General features: G+C 41.2%; 1 protein-coding gene across 1 annotated transcript; it reads right to left on the bottom strand.

The window, feature by feature from the left end:
• Positions 1–878: 878 nt before the first annotated feature.
• On the bottom strand, positions 879–9,415 carry degs1 (delta(4)-desaturase, sphingolipid 1). The gene is made up of 3 exons (XM_026189355.2): positions 9,166–9,415; positions 2,737–3,479; positions 879–2,209 (listed from the first exon to the last, which is right to left on the bottom strand). Exons 1-3 carry the CDS (start codon positions 9,245–9,247, stop codon positions 2,063–2,065), a joined length of 972 nt encoding a protein of 323 aa, XP_026045140.1. The 5' UTR covers positions 9,248–9,415; the 3' UTR covers positions 879–2,062.
• Positions 9,416–14,394: the final 4,979 nt, after the last annotated feature.

The following is a 14,394-nucleotide window of genomic DNA, read 5'->3' on the forward strand; positions in this document are numbered from 1 at the left end:
GGTTGCAAATGAATTTAACAGGGAAGCCTTTAAACATTCTGTATTCAACATAAAACTGTAAAACGTGTCAGGTTAATGCTGAACGTGCCAGCCCAGGACACCCACACTAAGGGGTTCCTCAACTCAAAAGGTTAATACATTCATTTTGAATTACACCGAGCACCAGATTCACATGGAAGACGATGTCAGAAGGTCGCTGCTGAGGAGGCTGGCTCGTCTGAGTGCTTTATCAAAGCATGCTGATGAAGGCTGCAAAGGAAGTGCAGCAAGAGGTGCTCAAGCAACAGCGCTGACTGAAGGGAAAGTGTCAGCTCAGGAATTTGTATTGAGACTGCTGTCAGTGGGAGGAGAGGGACAGGCACTGCAACGGTCTCACAGGCGATATCAAGCCAGCCCTGAACCAAAGAGAAACAACTGGCCTGTAGTTTAGTGCTCCAAAGTCCTCTTCCCACATCAAAGTCATTTCTTTTTTAAAGATTTACTTTTGGCCCTTTTCCAGACACCCTCAATATATGCAGTGAAGAGTGACAGGACAGTAGAGATTGGGCGGAACAAAAACCCATGCCGGCCAGCCGCCTCCCCATCCCAGTGAGCCAAACCGGCGCCCCACATGAAAGTATATTTCTAAATGGAAACTTGGAGGTGTCTAAAGTGCCAAAACTACCAAATGCTTTACTAACTGGCGTGGGGATCATTTTTTAGTTTTCACTCTTTTCCATTTCTATATTTATATACATATAAATAAGTGTTCAAGGTGCATTCTCCTACTTTGCTTCCATAAGCTGTAAAATCAGACAATGGATTTCTTTCTTCAAGTTTATCACTGGCTAAAATGAGCAGCCACCTGACACACAGAGAGGACACGAAGGACCAAGACGTTTGTTTTCCAGAGTTTAATGTGACGCTGGTCTCTTTAAGGAGGAAGCAAACAGTGTGAAACATACAGCACAGTACAGAAGTGACAGGCCTGCTCCAAGCACACAGCACAAAACAGTGAGTGCACTCCTCTGCGTTTTACATCCAGAGATGTCCCACAGTGAAATCATAACAGCACCACAGTCGCCTCAGTACTGTCCACCTCATTCAGTTCAACATAAGTAAATGTGCAGGCTTAAAACATAAAGTAAAGCTAATTGTTTTAACACTTTCATCTTTTAAAGTCTTGCTCAAGAAGCAATCAACTGAGTTAAGATCACAATCATGGAAAACAAAGCTCTGGTGATCAGTTACATATGCATGTCACAAGCTCAGACATTTTCAGTCACAGGTTGGATCTTGTTGAGGATGGGCCGGGAGCCATTACAGGCCACAAAGTGTGAACATCTAAATTTCGCTTTTATGTTGGCTTTAAATGTGCATAGATGCATCACTCACAAGAAATTCAATTTATATGGAAGGAAGTTACATTTAAATACACTGTGTTTGAGCTCTAAAGTGGAAGAAAACATCTGGTTGGATCCAGCTGCTTTGCACAGCCAGCTGTGATGCTTTACTTCAGCAGAGGAATCTGTGGGGCTGGCTGCACAAAGACCTCATACTCTAACAGTTCGACTAGCGGGACAGGACGCAGACATGGAAGTTGCAGAGATCACTCCGTTAAAAAGGAAGTCCAGTCTGAATGAAGCCTCTTTGTAACAGCAAGGGTGTGTCAGAGAGAAGTGCTGCATTGTGTTAGCCCTGGGTGGACTGGCAGCCCGCCCCGGAGTTACCCTACCCCCAGTATCCGCACACAGGCTCCAGGGCCCCCACCACCTGACTTTGAGAAGCACTCAGGAAAAGTATGAATGAAGCTTTACTTTTTCGGATATCTGAACCGATTCATAGCTGTTCAGATATCAGGTCTCTGTGCAGCCAGTCCTATATTTGTCCTCGCTCTACAACACCAACAAATTAAAGCCCAGCACCACCCGTTTTTGGACCTGTTCTGTGCACACTCAGCACCTCATCCCTCTAGTCAGTTTAGCCCACATGTGGAATGCACTCATCTGCAGAAGCTGTTAATTTTTTCAAAGTGGAAAGGCTGCCTTTACAGCGGACACACAGCAGTGTTCCCACAGTGGCGTTACTCCTGTTTGACCTCTCCCTTCAGCTTTCTCTTGATTCGTGAATATGGGCTTATGGTATCGTCCATGATGAAGTCATATAGGACCTTCACCCAAGATGTGTACTGAGGCAGGTCAGCGTAATACTCTGCAGCAATTTCCTTTACCTGAAAACAAAACACAAGAAATGGACACATCACAACTTTCTCCATTTACTCACTATACAATTTTCTTTCATGCTTGAGACATAATGATTTTACTGTTTCTGCACAAATTACACTGGTGGTGGTGAAATCAAACTCCTGTGAAAGCCTGCTGCTCACAGATAACTTCATGTTCCTTTAGGATTTTCAATGCTGATTTCAGTTTCTTTCATATCTCAGGTTACAGAGGGGCAGGGATCCTTTATTGTTCTCCTGAGTACATTCAATCACAATATTCTGTATAATTTTAATATTGAACCAAATCAAATCATGGAGTACAGCTTTACTGTTCTATTAGGCAGGTTTTATGCGACAAATCTAGTTCTCGGCTGAAGAATGTTTTTAACCATTGCAGTTTCTCTCTCAGAACGACTGCCTAAACCATCTGTTGACTTTGCATGTGTACACAACAATGTGACATTAGCAGGGAACTAACTCCAGTGGTCAGGATGTGTGGGTAACAACCTGCACTGTCTCTGAACTTTACTCACCATGGGCAGCCTGCGTCCTGGGATGCTGGGGAAGTCATGGTGCTCATTGTGGTAACCCACATTGAAGGTGAGCAGATTGAGAGAGCCGTAATAAGAGTAGGTCTCGTGACCCTTCAGGAACATGTAGTGCTCAGCTATGAAGTGGCCAGAAATTGGATGCAAGCCCATTCCCAGCATGGAGCCAGCCAACATGTAGACCACAGGCTTAGCCCCCCACAGCCAGTAGAGCAGAACATTGAAGGTGACCTGGAAAGCCACATTGGTCATCTCAAGCTGAGTGATGGGTTTAGGGTTAATGCAAAGGGGCCGTATAGCATAGAAAAGTGGCTGCAGAATAATCCAGATAAACTTGCGAAAGCGAGTGCAGAAAAACCAGCCTTCAAAATCAGTGGGGATATCTACATCAATCCCATCTCCACCCAGGTAGCGATGATGATCCAGGTGATAGCGTTTGAAAGACGCAGAGTAGGGCAGGCCGATCGGCAGGTTGGCAAAGATGGCAAAGTAGCGGTTCCACATGGCTTTGTTATTTCCAAATGCTGTATTGTGGGAGATCTCGTGAATAGCAAGGGTCATTGAGTGGTTGATGCAACTGCCAAATGCATAAGTCCAAAACAGAACCCATTTCCAGTCCAAGTCCTTGACCAGGTAGAAAGCTACAAACTGTATCACCACCATCATGCACACGATCCACTTCAACCTCGGGTCAGGACCCATCAGCGTTTTGATTTTTGGATATTTGGCTGCAAGATAAACACAGGAGACTCAAAGTCAGTTCAGTCAACATTCAAATGCTGAAAAGAAGACAATCGCAACCTCACGAGGTAAAGCTGCGCTCCTAATTAAACGTTACACTCTTCATACAAAGTTGTAGACAATGATATCCTTGAATTAAGACTATTTATGAATTTGGAACACATGTATCCTTGTTAAATTTGAAAAACACTACTGCATTTTGCTAATCAGTCATTTAAAACTGCTGCCATAAATAGTATTTCGATCTTATTTTAATGGCTGACTCAAGAATAATAAACACTTCAGGACACTTTAAGAGACTTGCTGAAGACAGTGTTTCGCTCAAGCCTTTTCCACAGGTTCATGTGATTAAACATGTTTCATTTACATTAAAGCATCACATTTTTTCCATAAAAAAAAAGAAAAAAAAAAAGCATAGATTACAAAACCAAATTTGGTCAAGGCAATGTTAAAACAGCAACAACCCCCACCACTTAATTAGTGACCTGGGTGTCGATTCTCTCTGTATCTTCCTGTCCTTTCATAAAACCTTTGACCCCAACACCACAAAGCTAATATCAGAATCAGAATACTTTATTGATCCCTGGGGGAAATTATTTTTTGTTACAGTACTCCATTATAAACCAACATTAAGACAAGACAGACAATACACTAACTAAGAATAGTACAATATATACATATATATACATGCATACATAAGTCACTCATAAATAAATAGCTGGAAAAGAAACATGTGTAGTTGTAGCAGCAAACAGTGTGTTAAGTGGATGCGTTGTACAGGGAGATGGCCACAGGCAGGAATGATTTCCTGTGTCGTTCAGTGGTGCTTTTCGGTAATCTCAGTCTCTCACTGAACGTGCTCCTGTGACTGACCAACATGTCATGGAGTGGGTGGGAGGTGTTATCCAACATTGTCTTTATCTTGGACAGCATCCGCCTCTCCGACACCACCTTGAGGGTGTCCAGCTCCATCCCCACAACATTGCTGGCCTTACGGATTAGTTTATTAAGTCTGTTGGCATCTGCGACCCTCAGCCTGCTCCCCCAGCATGCAACAGCATAGAGGATCGCACTGGCCACCACAGACTCATAGAAAATCCTCAGCATTTTCTGGCAGATGTTGAAGGACCTCAGTCGCCTCAAAAAATAGAGACGACTCTGGCCCTTCCTGTAAAGTGCTGTGGTGTTTTTAGCCCAGTCCAGTTTATTGTCAATGTGAACTCCAAGGTATTTATAGTCCTCCACAATGTCCACACTGACCCCCTGGATTGAAACAGGGGTCAAGTGTTTCCTGGTCTTCCTGAAGTCCACGATCAGTTCCTTGGTCTTTGCCACGTTGAGCTGCAGATGATTCTGCTCACACACGTGACAAAGGAGTCGACCACAGCCCGGTACTCTGTCTCATCATCCCTGCTGATGCATCCAACCACCGCAGAGTCATCAGAAAACTTCTGAAGATGGAGGTCTCTGTGCAGTGGCTGAAGTCTGTGGTGTAGAGGGTGAAGAGGAAGGGGGAGAGGACAGTCCCCTGTGGTGCCCCTGTGTTGCTGATCACCTTGTCAGACACACACTGTGGGAGACGTACATATTGTGGTCTTCCTGTCAGGTAATCAACAATCCAGGACACCAGAGAAGCATCCACCTGCATCGCTGCTAACTTATCACCCAGGAGGGTCGGCCTGATGGTGTTGAAAGCACTGGAAAAGTCAAAAAACATGACCCTCACAGTGCTCGCCGGCTGGTCCAGATGGGTGTAGACACGATTGAGCAGGTAGATGATGGCGTCCTCAGTTCCGAGACGAGGCTGATAAGCGAACTGAAGGGGATCCAGATGTGGTCTTACTATGGGTCGCAGCTGGTCCAGGATGAGCCTTTCCAGGGTCTTCATGATGTGGGAGGTCAGTGCCACGGGCCTGTAATCCTGGGGGCCACTGGGACGTGGCGTCTTTGGTACAGGGACGAGGCATGATGTCTTCCACATCACCGGGACCCTCTGCAGACTCAGACTCAGTTTCAACTCGTCGGCTCTATTCTCACCTCCCTCAGCTCCCCTGCTGTTGGTTGGCCTGAATCCAGTGATGGTCTTCATGCCCCTCCACACCTCTCTCATGCTGTTCTGCTGGAGTTTCCACTCCAGCTTCCTCCTGTAATTGTCCTTAGCCTCTCTGATCTTGTCCTTTAGTAACACCTGGATCTTCCTCACTTCCTCTTTGTTGCCCCCTCTGAAAGCCCTCTTCTTCTTGTTGAGGAGGGCTTTGATGTTCTTAGTCACCCACGGCTTGTTATTTGGGTAACAATGAACAGTCTGAGCTGGAACAATGGAGTCGGTGCAGAAAGTTATGTAGCCTGTGATTAGGGCTGCCACAAACGATTATTTTGATAGTCGACTAGTCACCGATTATTTTTGCGATTAGTCGACTAATCAGATCATCATCCATTGGACGTACAGCGTACAGCTTATTGCACCAGCAGCATCTGCTCTTATATAACTATCATTAGCTTACAGCTTGAAGTGTTTGTGCTAACTAAAAATAAAGACAAGATGGTAGTTTATTAATTTTTAATGAAATTTGCAGATTGTTTCGGTGAAGTTTAATAAACTCCTTGCTTTCTAAAATATAACAGGACACCGGAGTATATTCTCCAGCGTCTCACACTTCTGATAATCAGCTGTCTGCTTGACAGTTTTAGCTGTGCAAAAACTATAACTTTAATCTCAGCCAAACCGATTTACTCAGGAACAAATAAAATACTAAAGAAAGCCAAACAATAACATTTAAGTTATCTAAGTGACTTATATATATGTTTAACCTGACTAGCGAAAGACGGCGGTGGGTTTGAAAACGATTTGCCGGGAGTCCGGTGTTCTCACGGCTCTAGTTAGCCTTGCCCCCGGCTCGCTAACGAGCTAGTGGGTAACAGACGTCTCCGAAAACGTCGGAGCGCTTTTGAAAATATGCGGTGTCTTGATAAACTGAGCAGATATTTGAGGTTTACACAGCTACATTCTCGCCTGAAAATATGTTAAACGTTTATTTTGTGACCCAGAAAGAATAATAAGAGTAAAGTTAAAACTAACTAGCTGCCGCCATTGTTGACAACTGCGCTGGGCTGCGCTATGAATTCTGGGACACAGCTTCTTCTTCTTCGGGGTTTAACGGCAGCTGGCATCCTTGTACATGCAGTGCTGCCATCTTCTGTTTCAGTCCGTTATTACACTCTTAAATTCTACTACTCATTCCTGCGTCCTTTGTGATCTTATAAAGCTTCAAACGATGCATCGACTATTAAATTAGTCGTCGACGATTTTAATAGTCGACATAATCGTGACTAGTCGACTAATCGTGGCAGCCCTACCTGTGATACACTCAGTAAGCCCATTGATGTCCTCGGCGTGAGGCTCACAGAGTGTTTCCCAGTTGGTCAACTTGAAACAGCCCTGTAGTTCTGCTAAGGCCTCCTCTGACCACCTCCTAACAGTCCTGGTGGTCACAGGTTCCCTCCTCACAATTGGCACATAGCGGGGGGTGAGGTGAATCAGGTTATGATCTGACCTACCAAGTGGGGGGAGGGAGGAGGAGCTGTATGCATCCTTGACGTTAGCATACAGTAAGTCTAAAATTTTCTCTCCCCTGGTAGTCATGTTTTATAATCATGATACATTTGTACCTACATGACAGATGCATTTCAAAAATCCAAAAGATCCAGTTTAACATGTAAAGACAAACAGACTAGTTATAAACCCCAAGACTTATGGAAAAATACCCTTTGAAAGGTTATTGTACATAATTAGAACTATGCCTGGGGGGGGGGGGGGACACAAACTGAATTTATTTTGTGAAAATAAACATAATCAAAGAGATCTCCTTAGCTTTAGTCTGCTAAAGTATGTTACTACACCTTGCCTGATGGCGCTTTGATGGACAAGTTTATTGAGTTTACTAGAGCCTACAAGACTGAAAGCCAACGTTCAGCATATGACCTACAACACAGAAATACTTGAAAAGACTAAAACTAACACTGAAACTAATACTTAAACTAAAACTCAATGTGCTGCAATGGATTAAGTCCACAACTTAATCTGACTGAACTCCACTGACGTGCAATGAAAGGTGCAATAGAAATAAAATGGATTAAAAATTTGAATGACTCAAACCTTTAACAACCTCAGTCAAAACAAGACGAAAGCCAGCTCAAGCCACGTAAGTATAAGCTGTTGACTCATTTCAGATTCACTCAGGTTAAAAGAGCAAACTCACAGGGCCTCCAGGCTACATATATTTGCACAAAACGTGGGACCTTACAGCAGAGAGATGTGTCTCAACACATCCTGTGTCACACCATGCTGCCTCCACTACTAGAGCAAGATGGCTCTCAGAGGGAGGGACCTGAGACCACATACAGTTAAGCTCTTTACAAGCAAATATGTATGGACATACAAACTACATTGGACCAAGTAGCCAATATTTAGTAGGGGCACAATTCACAAAGTTTGGAGGTATATAATCGCAAAGACCTTGCAATATGTGACATAAAAACAACTTGTCTGTGAAGGTTCTCAGTCATAAAAACAACTTAAAATGCTGTAAGGAAAAAAAACTCAGTGAACTTAAAGTATTGTGAAATCTCTGTGTGAAAGTGTGACTCTCCTCAGTGAAAAAGACACTAGAAATGCAAAAGAAACACTGATCACTGTCCTCTTGGTCCAGTGGCTAAAGCAGACCACCTGATTCAGAGAAAAAGGCACTTTGACACAATGAACGCTTTGTGTGTTTGAAAGAAGAAAAGCAGCATTCAATGTGAGTCAGCTGCCTATAGTTACTAATGTGAATCATATATGTAGAGAGAGAGACATCATGGTTCTGATTATTTAGTTTTCGAGCGAAAATGCAAAAAAGTTTATGTATGTCTTTCAGTTTCATGTCACGATAATTCATTATCTTTGGGTTTGAACTCTGAAACAAAAAAAAAAAAAAAAAGAGTCCTTGGAAATTAGCTATACCACTTAAACTAAAAACCAGAACAAACTTTAAAAAAAAAAAAAACCCAATACGTACGGAGCATACTGTAGTTTTTATACTGGCTATTGTCAAATTGCAATACTTTTCCTTTTTTGTTTGCAATGCTTTAACTATACCAAGTGTGGGGCGAGAATGTGATATAATATGTGCGTTTAACGCTTAAAATCTGCCCCCAAAGTCAACAAACCACTCCTGACAGGCACCGAGAGCACCGGTTATGTGTCAAACCGTTACTGCAGTTTTCCCAAGAGAAACTTAGGGAGTGGCACATAACCACTGCGAGAACTCCCCATTTGCTAGCCTCACATAATATTAGTTGGGTCGAATGGCCTAAATAGCTGGAACTTCCTTGTGTGCGCGAGCGCGTGTCCATGTCAAATTGTGTAACTGAACGATAGTGGTTCTCACTGTGGGTTAAATATTGAGCAAAGTTGGCCTGATAGCTAACATATACGGGTGCATAAGGAACCGTTAGCTTGAAACTAATTAGCAACTTACCGTTGCTTAAAACTACTCAAAAAACTAAGCCTTTATGGTGTCGGGGTGTGCAATTAGACGGTTTAACGAAAGTTAGTCGTCAAAAGCCAAACTTGGTTATACCTTTGTTAACTATGGATTTATGCGCAATTTGCTAACGGATAAGCTAGCTCACCCAAAATCGCTTTTCTCCTGTCAGCATGCGGCTGGTCCGTATAAACCCATTCGTAGTCCTCACGGGCGACTCGGTTTCCCATCTTTGTGACTACTGTAGTGAGAGGTTTACAGCACTTCTCCAAAAAGTAATAGCACAAGGTCGTTTCTTTAAAAGAAACTTCTTTGCCTCCCTTCCTTTCGTCTTTGATGGCCCGACGCTGACGTGCGCAAAAGCCGGCAGGCTGCAGACTCCGCCCCCCGGTGGCCTGTCGTCACGTAACGGTGTTCGCTGTTACGTGACGACAACCTTGTTTTAAGGCTGTTGCTATGTCAACAAACTAACATTTCAGCGAAACATATATTTACAGAATATATCTTGAGGGTTTTTTGTTTTTCTTGAGTTAGCACCTCAAAAATCGTCAAACCTCTTGACTTGGAGTGAAAATAGTTCACCGCATACCTGAGCAAGTTAAATAACTGAGATTCTTTTATTCTCCAGTTGTGTGTTCATATCCTTTTTAAAAGTGACATTAAATTAAACTGTTGTGAAATGAAAATGTGACAGTAAAAAACAAGTGTAAAACAGGACATTCTCTGAGCAGAAATACTAAGGCTTTGAGCAGGGCCGTGCAGAGATGTTTGAAGGGGCATGTGCTCAAAGTTAAAAGAGGGCACCAACAACCAGGCTGAACCTCCATTCATCAAGAATCTAATATGGAATCACATCTTACTATATCACTGTCATCAGCAGTGTTGGTCAAGTTACTTGAAAAAAGTAATCAGTAACTAATTACTGATTACTTCCCCCCAAAAGTAATCCCGTTACTTTACTGATTACTTATTTTCAAAAGTAATTAATTACTTAGTTACTTTTAAAAACACAATTTACAACCTGAATAGGTGAAAAAGCGATAGATCTTTCAGCCCAATTCTACTTTTTCTGCATAATCCATCATACAAAATGTAATCAAATGGAAAAGTCTCTTTTTAAAACTTGTTTTATTAGTTTTAATCTTTTAACTTTATGCATCAAGCAAACATTTAATTATATGCAACATTCACTGACTGGAACAAATTTATTTAATATTTAAACCTATTTTCTGCACATTCCAGCACATAAAATAATTTTTTGTGTGTGTTTACACTCAGTCTTTCAAATAGATGCAAGTAAAACACAGCAGAAAATAAATAAAATCAAAGACTCAGCGGTCCTGTTGCTCTATTTTCACCTGTAAAGCAGGACTACGGTAGGCGGAGGTTTACCGTGGTGCAGGTGTGCCGCAGCGGTCAGTGGAAGAATCCACGAGTTTCTCTGTGAGTTTCCCATTACGTGGTAGCTACTCGGTGCTTGTTGGAAGTTTAGGGGTTTTTTCGCTGTAAAAAGAAGTTTTCTTCCCACGCACGATGGACACTAATGTTTTTGTCACTTTTTATGGAATCAAACTCAAAGTAAGGTCAGTACTTCCACGCTTTAAACGCTGCACGCTCATACTCTCTCCCGCACTCGATATGTGATCCATTGTTGATCTGCACACAGCTGTTGTCACGAACGTCGCACTCGCTTACCTCACTGTCATGAGACATTCTTGCAAAAAAAAAAATCACGGTTTTAGTAACGCAGTAATGCAGCGTTCCTACGGCAAAGTAACGGTAATCTAATTACCGTTTTTGCAATAGTAATCCCTTACTTTACTTGTTACTTGAAAAAAGTAATCGGATTTACAGTAATGCGTTACAAGTAACGCGTTACTGCCCATCTCTGGTCATCAGGCAGGGACAATGCAAAGCAAATGTAGCCTATGTTTTACCTGATGTGTAAAATGTTGCTGTTGAGCAGTTGCTGCTGCTCCTGCTGCAGACAGTGCTGGAGGGGCGGGGGCGATCTCAAAACATTAAACAAGTGTTTTAGATAATAATAAACTTCAAAGACTATTCATACGGACATACTTACTAGTACATATCATCATCCAGAGTAAAGTCACAGAGAAGCGTGTACTCACCTTTGCTGTTGTTGCCACTTTGTAAAGTTTGAGTTTCTAATGAGGGTCAGTGTTGCCAGATTGGGTTGATGCTCTAATCCAGCCAGATGTTGTCTATCAATCAAACATAACCATTAAATAGCAGACCAAGCATCACTGCATTAAACACAAAAGAACAGTAAACTGGGTTTGCCAGCTGAATGACTGACTGTCTTTGCATCAGAAATGATTAAATGTATATATTTGTAGTTTCACTTTATTTATTCATATACTGCTGTATTTAAATGTTGTATTTAAATGCAAGTCAAACTTGCATCAGCACAACTAAATTCTCCACCTGTCCCTAGCAGCCAGTGGGAACACAGATGAAGGGAACGCTGGTTTAAGGTGCTTCTGAATTCTGAAAAAAAAAAAAAAATTCTCAACAGGTTCTTCATCAATCAGCCTATTATTGCTTCATACATCTGCTTTTTTTAAAACTCTGTAAGGGACTTTTAAGAGCCATGTCAGTCTGTTGTAAATGTGTTTTAGGGCTCAGTTTCTGCCTTTATTGTTCTCTGTCTTGTGTGGTTTTTCTGTGTGTTTGTTCATTTATTTTTCCGTCCATCACCATGAGTGACTTCAAGCTCTGTTAATGGTCCTGGATAATGTGACTGATCAGCAGGAACTAATTGATGAGCTTCAACATACTGATGACTTGCTTGGTGAGGAAGCTCCCGTTTGAATTAACACCATGGGCACTTTTAGATTTCAACACAGGTGGTTGATTGTTACACTCTGGAAATGAAATGAAGGTTCGTGTTATTAAGCCAATAAATTATGAAAAACTGGGTTTAGATTCTTGGTGAAAAATGTGTTCATGACGGGGCAGAGTTCTTGCATTTTGTGTAAATTTAAGCATATAACAATTTGATTATTGCTTAATAAAAAATAAAAAAAAGACAAACTGAAGCTACACAACACAGGGGGTTTACAAACACAAGTCTCACTTATTGGCTTACTTATTTATTCTATACGCTGTACAGCACATAAAAATTCACATTTTATGACTGGAATGTTTATTTATCTGGGCTAAAGAAAATTTATATGAAACGCGTATACTGCATATTTGCACCATACATAATGCATATTGCAGGAAGTAACACCTGTATGGGCAGAAATCTGTGCCATCAGAAACTGAATTTGAATAAGTTCAATTTGAATTTGAATTGCTCCGATTGAATCTGAATTGTAACTTGAATAAATGCTTTTGAAAACTGAATTTGAATTAGTCTAATTTGAAATTGAATTTATGGTTTGAAAATGATCATCACTAAATTGAAATTGAATTTATGGTTTGAAAATGAATTGATCCAGTAATGCTGCACTAATGAATTAGACTAACTATTCACTTTAGCTAAAGTTATTAAGTCAGCTAAAGAGTTGGGATGCTGTGTAAGACATATATAAAGCTAAAACACAAAGGTTTGGACACCGTTTTGCATGTTTCCCTACTGTAGGGGTCTCTGCAAGCATACAGAGGGGGTACCCTGACAGGGTCCAAGATGACAACTTTGGAATTCTACTAGAAACAGTCGATCATATTTGTTGTCAAAGCTGAATTCAGGGCAAACTACGCTAAATTAGCGTTTTTAGCTAGCAGCTACAATAAGCATAAAAGTTACCGTACGGCTATCATTTGTTAACATGACGCTTGTTCTTATACATGTAATACATTTATTACCAACCTGAGAGTTTATCCGCTGGTCATTCGACATGACGAATGACTTCTGAAGTCTTAATTCAGCTCAAGACGCTGTAGATTCCCGTCAGTAACACTTTCGGTCCGCTAGTAAAACGTAGTTCTATTAATCTGCGCTTGAACCGGAACCGGATGTAAGTTCCAAAAAACTGAATTTTGGAACTGAAATTGAATGGTGAGAAGTGAAACTGAAATTATTCGAGAGCTGAATTTTTAAAGGATAAAATGCAGTTTCAAAGCAAATCAATTCATTTTCAAAATATAAATTCAATTTCAATTTAGTGATGATCATTTTCAAACCATAAATTCAAATTCAAATTGAACTTATTCAAATTCAGTTTCTGATGGCACAGATTTCTGCCCATATGTTTAAAAAATGGCTTTGATTTGGATGCAGTCTCATTGCCACACTGCAGCGTACCAGCACAGCACTCCAGTTAGTTAGTCATCAGAACTGGTTTCCTGTCTCCAGCACGAACATTTCCTGTTATTGTTTTTATTTCTTTCGTGCCAATGTCATGTATCCACCAAAATGGATAATACGACCGACCACACAAGCAAAGAATGATGTCAATTACATTTGTTTTACTACCAAACGTAATGAATGTATATGATGAATGAACACTCAAATATTAACATTAAATCTACAGCTTCATGTTTACAATCAGAGATACACAAATGTGTTAGCTGATTTTTAATAGGTTTGATTTGTACACCAGTAACAGTAATGTGTGCAACAAGACTGTACAATTAGCCCCAACTCAAAAGATAGTTTTCTTGGCATACGTACATGAAATAATTCACAATCTGCACTTTAAAATACATGAAGAATACAGTAAGGTTTTCTAGACTGAGACGCAGTCTCAGATGGAACCACCAGATTACATCTTCTTGTGCTTTGTTGCCTTGTGTCTTCATAATAGACACGTGAGATGCATTTCCAAAATGTCTTTACCAAATGAATGTGCCATGTGTTAGTTCAGGTCATCCAAAGAACAGAAACACTTGGAACAAGGAAAACACAAGTGCAGCCACAAGGCAACAAAACAAGTTTGTACAGAGAAGGAAGCAGGCAGTCTAACGGTAATCGGTTCCCACTGCCACCATCTATTTGTGCAAAAAAGTCCAAAAATCAGGTTCACTCCCTCGTCTTTTTCAGGTGGAGGCAGAAGTCTCAGGAAGAGTTTCAAAACATAAGGAAAAAACAAAAATCAGCTGGCATTTGGGACAAAGTGAGAAAAACCTGCAAGTTTTAGAAGTGACCTTTGAAATGCAATCTTGTTCTGGTTTTTTCCTTCCTTCTTTTCCCCCACATGTACTTCTACACTTGTGTTTTTCTCTGGGTTTACTGAAGTACTACAAGTCCTAAGCTGGGGAGAAGCCCAGTATGAGCCAGCGGGGATTCTATATTTGCAATTCAATACTGGAGGAGTGTTTACATGATCTGACAACGACATCCCAGAAATCTTAAAAGCTCAAAAAAGTATAAGAAGCAAACAACTGATCGTTGTTTTCATTTAGACCTCAG

Source organism: Astatotilapia calliptera, chromosome 13, assembly GCF_964374335.1.
Source record: "Astatotilapia calliptera chromosome 13, fAstCal68.1, whole genome shotgun sequence".
NCBI lineage: Eukaryota > Metazoa > Chordata > Actinopteri > Cichliformes > Cichlidae > Astatotilapia > Astatotilapia calliptera.